The sequence below is a fragment of the Zophobas morio genome, unplaced genomic scaffold, assembly GCF_036711695.1.
Source record: "Zophobas morio isolate AGI-343-1 ecotype UQ-CSIRO unplaced genomic scaffold, CSIRO_AGI_Zmor_V1 ptg000014l, whole genome shotgun sequence".
In the NCBI taxonomy this organism is placed as follows: Eukaryota; Metazoa; Arthropoda; class Insecta; order Coleoptera; family Tenebrionidae; genus Zophobas; species Zophobas morio.
The window spans coordinates 23,640,342-23,646,025 of NW_026972119.1; the positions used below are offsets into that span (position 1 = coordinate 23,640,342).

The 5,684-nt window shown below is 35.7% G+C and overlaps 1 protein-coding gene across 1 annotated transcript; it reads right to left on the reverse strand.

The window, feature by feature from the left end:
* Window positions 1–300: 300 nt before the first annotated feature.
* On the reverse strand, window positions 301–2,103 carry LOC135128671 (thioredoxin domain-containing protein 5 homolog). The gene is made up of 6 exons (XM_064055673.1): window positions 1,811–2,103; window positions 1,509–1,755; window positions 1,324–1,464; window positions 1,113–1,268; window positions 728–1,054; window positions 301–671 (listed from the first exon to the last, which is right to left on the reverse strand). Exons 1-6 carry the CDS (start codon window positions 1,960–1,962, stop codon window positions 546–548), a joined length of 1,149 nt encoding a protein of 382 aa, XP_063911743.1. The 5' UTR covers window positions 1,963–2,103; the 3' UTR covers window positions 301–545.
* Window positions 2,104–5,684: the final 3,581 nt, after the last annotated feature.

The following is a 5,684-nucleotide window of genomic DNA, read 5'->3' on the forward strand; positions in this document are numbered from 1 at the left end:
TAAAGTGAAGCGTTTCTGATCCTTTTTAAATTGGGTGGCGACATCTAGAAATATTTTGGGCAACGACCACCGATGACGCTTAAAATTCGGGTCAGAAAGATCAAAGGCGCCGACACGAGTTGTCTCTACTGATTGACCTTTATACAGTGGTAATGGATGTTATTTGCGTAAAGTACATTTTAGTTATACAACACTCAATACGCATGTGTTTAGGTGGTTGCCTGACTCCAACATTGATCTTTTACCACCAACTGGTAATATAAAAGGTTGAAAGATCAAGGAATGAACAAATAAAACAACTCTGGATAAAAACTTTAATGGAACAAAGTCAAACTGTGTCATGGTACCGCCACTGGTATTCTGACAGTTCAACCAGTGGTGATAACCACATAAAACAGCCAACACAGGGCTCTATTCAAACTTACAAACACACACGTGAAATGGAATTAAAACATTTTCCACTCCATAGTTTCAACTGTAATTACATACACCGCTAAGAAACAAAACTTACAACTCTCAACACACAATTACACACAGACAAACAATTACAGTTCATCATGGCCAGTGTGCTGCTTAACAAAATCATGCAAATCTTCCAGCGTTCTACTACCACTGTACTCGGATATTTTAACCCCGTTTTTGTACAGATATATAGTTGGGAAGCCCTCAACCTAGAAAAAAAAATTAAAATTAAAGAAATTGCAATTGAAAACAACACAATACTCACTTCCTGTTCATTGCACAGATCCTTATTGATATCCAGAGTACAGTCTACCTTCACTATATTGACGTTACCATCACCAATAAACTTTTTTCCCAACTCATCCCATGTAGGTGCCAAACGCTTGCAATGGCCACACCAAGGTGCAAAAAATTTGACAAAAGTAACACCATTTTCAACCCCATGTTTAAAAGTGTCACCAGTAAGTATCCCCACGCCTGCTTCTTCATTTTGTGTTTTACCAGCTTCAGTGGGTGCCTCAGGGGACCCCATTCTTTTACTAACATAAGATTTCAAAGCCTCATGAGACCGGTCTCCTTGATACTTGTCAATCTAACAAACAAAGGTGACGTTTTTTTATTAAATCACTTATACAAACAATTAAAACAACCTTTTTCCCATCTTCAATCCACAACAAAGTGGGATACCCTTTAACTTCAAACTGGTTACAAATTGACCTAAACTGTGTACAATCAACTTTTGCAACAGAAATAGAAGAATCAAACTCCAGAGATTTGGCCAGTTGCTCCCACACCGGTGCCAATTTCTACAAACAATTTTTAAACCCATTTATTGAACCCTTGTGATTTATAATTATATACTTGACAGTGTCCACACCACGGGGCATAAAACTTGATGAAATGCTTCCCACTGGATACATACTTCTCGAAATTCTCCTCATTCAACTCAACCAATCCGCTCACCGGCTGTGGTGGCTTGATTTCCGCTCCTTCGTCCTCCCCCTGGTGACATTACCTTCACGTTGACCTCAATGACCTTTACTTACCTCTCGCAACTGCTCGTTGATGAACGTGGTCAAGGTGGGCAAATCCCTGGTGCCCCTGAACTTGATCCCTTCACCTGAGCCAACTTTAAAGAATTTGAGTGTGGGGTAGCCCGTTACGTCATGCTCCGAGCACAAAGAGCTGTCGGTTGTGCAGTCGACTTTGGCGATTTTTATGTTGCTGTCTTCTTCGTTGAGCATTTCGGCGAGCTGCTCCCAGGTGGGGGCTAGTCTCTGGCAATGGCCGCACCTAGTGATAATGAGCGGTTTTATGTCTGGGGGGCTACAAAGCGACTTGTGTTTACCATGGCGCGTAGAACATGACAAAGTGGTTTTTCTTTGGTAGTTCTTGAGCAAAGTTCTCTGTGGAGTACCTGATTGTGTGGACATCTTCGTCGTGGCTAAATGCGGTTATAAAAAACGTACACAAAACTATAATTGACACCGTTGAAGACATTATGGAATTCTGATAGAGGTTTTATAATTGGAAATTCATGTAAAAGTGCTTTATCACAGCCAAATATAAACAACAATGATACCGCTGGAAAGAAAATGACAGGAGAAATTTGAGTGCGGCCGAGACACCTCCAAAATATCAGGGCTGCCAACGTAGCCGACTTGTTGACAGTGGAGAAAAAAGCAGTGGCGGCGATGCGGTTTTGATCAATTATGAAATTTGATTTTAAAGAAAAGACGACAAAAAATACAAAAAAAAATAGAACAAGTTGTAAAAAGCTGGAAAAAGGGTAAAAAAATATATATATATTAATTATATTTATTATTTTTTTGACAATATTTCTAAATCTTATTTATCTAAAGGTCACAAAAATGAGAAAAAAACTATCAAAAAAGGCGGTAAAAAAGGAGACAAAAAGAGAGTAATAAAAAAGCTACAAAACACCCTGCAAACAAAGGCCATAAAAATACGACAAAAAAAAACAATAATATCTTCCAAAAAGGTCACTACAAACGACAAAATTGCACAAAAACGAAAAAAACGCATACAAACTTGACTACTAAAACAGCCAAAAATAAACACAAAAAATACCAAGCACAGGACAGAAAAGTGGACAAGAAAGATAAAAAAAGAGGCAGAAGCAACAAGAAAAGACAACAAACAAAGTCTACACAAAAATGTGACAAAGTACGGCAAAAAATGCGCAAAAAGACAAAAAAATTCCCAGAAAGCAATAAAAAAACAAAAATAAAAGGCAAAAAAGGAAACAAAAAAAATCCAAAACAAAAGGACTAAAAGGGGAGTGAGAAAAGACTTAAAAACGAGTAATAAAAAACATCATGAAACACTGCAAACAAAAAAGTTACTACAAACGATTAAAAAAATTGCAGAAAACGGAAAAAACGCATAAAAAAATCAGCTACTAAAAAGAAAAAACAACGATGCAAAGAGGAGAAAATGGAAGACGACAAAACGGGCACAAAAAGATAAAAAAGAAGGAAAAACAACAAGAAGGAGCAACAAAGATAAAAAAAAATCCAGAAAAAGACGACAAAAAATGCAAAGAAGACTATTCAAAAATAACAAAAACCTGTCAAAAACAGAAAAAAAAGACATACAAATTTAAATTAAAGACAAAAAAAGATAAAAATGGGACAAAAAAATATAAAAAACAGTAAAAAACCAGTCACACAAAAATGCAACAAAAACAACAAAAAAAAATTGGTTAAAAAGGAACAAAAAGAGGCAACGATAAGGACAAAAAATGCGACAGAGAAGACGACAAAAAGTGCGACAAAAAAAAACATAAACACAAAAGAAAGCATAAAAATGCGACTACAAAAAGGCTACAAAACACACAAAGAGGTCTATAAAAAAGAGGACAATAAAGGCTTTAAAAAAGAGTCGAAAAAATCTACAAGAAAATTAAAAAAAAAGCAAAAAAAGACAACAAAAAAAACACGTAGAAAGGGGTGAAAAAAATTACAAAAAACCTGCGACGAAATGAAGGTCACAAACTAAACTATAAGAAATGCAACAAAAAACGCGTAAAATAGTTGTCAGAAAATACAACAAAAAAAGACAAAAAAGTAAGATCGAAACAGAATCTACAATAAAATATGACAAAACAAGCAACAAAAAACCGCCAGAAAAATGATAAAAGAAAAAGCAAAAAAAAATCGAAAAAACTACAAAAAAGAGAAAAAGGGAATACAAAAGAAGACTCAAAAATGGAACAAATATAGACGACAAATATTTAAAAATAAGAAATGGAAGAATCGAAAACTTGAAAAACTGTAAAACTGAAACATCGGAAAATTGAGAAGTCAAAAAAATTAAAAATCCCAGCAATGAAATATGGAAGAATTGATTAATCGAAAAATCGAAATTTCAGAAATACAAAACTATAAAATTTAAAATCGAAAGAAAACCGGAGTCGAAAAACCGAAAAATAGAGAATCGAGAATCCAAAATTTTAAAAATTGAAAAATTGGAAAATTGAATCTGAAAACTGAAAAATTCCTAGACTGAAACGACGAAAAATTACGAAATCGAAATATCGAAAAATTGGAAAATCGAAAAATTCAAAAATCGGAACATCAAAAGATCGAGAAATCGACAAGTCGAAATTGAAAAATTGGGGCCAAAACGAGGACGAAAAGGACGAAAAAGGAAGACAAAGGACGAAAAAGAACGAAGAGGACGAAAAAGGACGAAAAGGGATAATAAGGACGAAAAATGACGAAAAAGGATAATTAGGACGAAAAATGATAATAACGACGAAAAAGGGCGAAAAGGACGAAAAGGGTGAAAAAGGATAATAAGGACGAAAAAGGACGACAAAGGACAAAAAAGGATAATGAGGACGAAAAAGAACGAAAAGGACGAAAAGGACGAAAAAGGGTAATAACGACAAGAAAGGACGAAAAAGGACGAAAATGGATAATAAGGACGAAAAAGGATAATAAGGACGAAAAGGACGAAAAAGGACGAAAAAGACGAAAAGAACGAAAAAGGACGAAAAGGACGAAAAAGGATAATAAGGACGACAAAGGACGAAAAAGGATAATAAGGACAAGACAGGACGAAATGGACGAAAAATGACGAATAAGGACGAAAAGGACGAAAAAGGACGAAAAGGACGAAAATGACGAATAAGGACAAAAAGGACGAAAAGGGATAATAAGGACGAAAAAGGACGAAAAAGGATGATTAGAACGAAAAGGACGAAAAAGGATGATTAGGACGAAAAGAACGAAAAAGGATAATAAGGGCGAAAAAGGACGAAAAGGAATAAAAATGACGAATAAGGACGAAAAGGACGAAAAAGGACGAAAAGGACGAGAAGGAGGAAAAAGGATAAAAAGGACGAAAAAGGACGAAAGGGACCAAAAAGGACGAAAAAGACGAGAAAAGACAGCAAGGACGAAAAGGACGAAAAAGGATGATTAGGACGAAAAGAACGAAAAAGGATAATCAGGGCGAAAAAGGACGAAAAGGAATAAAAATGACGAATAAGGACGAAAAGGACGAAAAGGACGAGAAGGAGGAAAAAGGATAAAAAGGACGAAAAAGGACGAAAGGGACCAAAAAGGACGAAAAAGACGAGAAAAGACAGCAAGGACGAAAAGGACGAAAAAGGACAAAAAGAACGAAAGAGGACGAAAAAGACGACAAGAACGAAAAAGGACGAAAAGGACGAAAAATGACAAATAAGGATGTAAACGTCGAATAGGGACGAAAGGGACGAAGCAGGACGAAAAATGACGGATAAGGACGATAAGGACGAAAAGAACGAAAAAGGATAATAAGGACTACAAAGGACGAAAAAGGATAATAAGGACAAGAAAGGACGAAAAGGACGAAAAAGGACGAATAAGGACGAGAAAGGACAGCAAGGACGAAAAGAACGAAAAAGGACAAAAAAGACGAAAAAGAACGATAAGGACGGAAAGGACGAAAAAGGATAATAAGGACGAAAGAGGATAATAAGGACGAAAAAGGATAATAAGGACAAAAAAAGACAATAAGGACAAAAAGGGACGAAAAAGGATAATTAGGACGAAAAGGACGAAAAATGACGAATAAGGACGAAAAGGACGAAAAAGGACGAAAATGACGAATAAGGGCGAAAAGGACGAAAAAGGATGAAAAGGGATAATAAGGACGAAAAAGGACGAAAAAGGATGATTAGGACGAAAAGAACGAAAAAGCATAATAAG

Coding starts and splice junctions, on each gene's coding strand:
- LOC135128671 (XM_064055673.1), bottom strand. CDS start 1,962: ATGTCTTCAACGGTGTCAATTATAGTTTTGTGTACGTTTTTTATAACC. Junction 1,269..1,323: donor CGTGGTGTGGACACTGTCAA/GTATATAATTAT, acceptor AATTGTTTGTAG/AAATTGGCACCGGTGTGGGA. Junction 1,055..1,112: donor GGATTGAAGATGGGAAAAAG/GTTGTTTTAATT, acceptor TTTGTTTGTTAG/ATTGACAAGTATCAAGGAGA.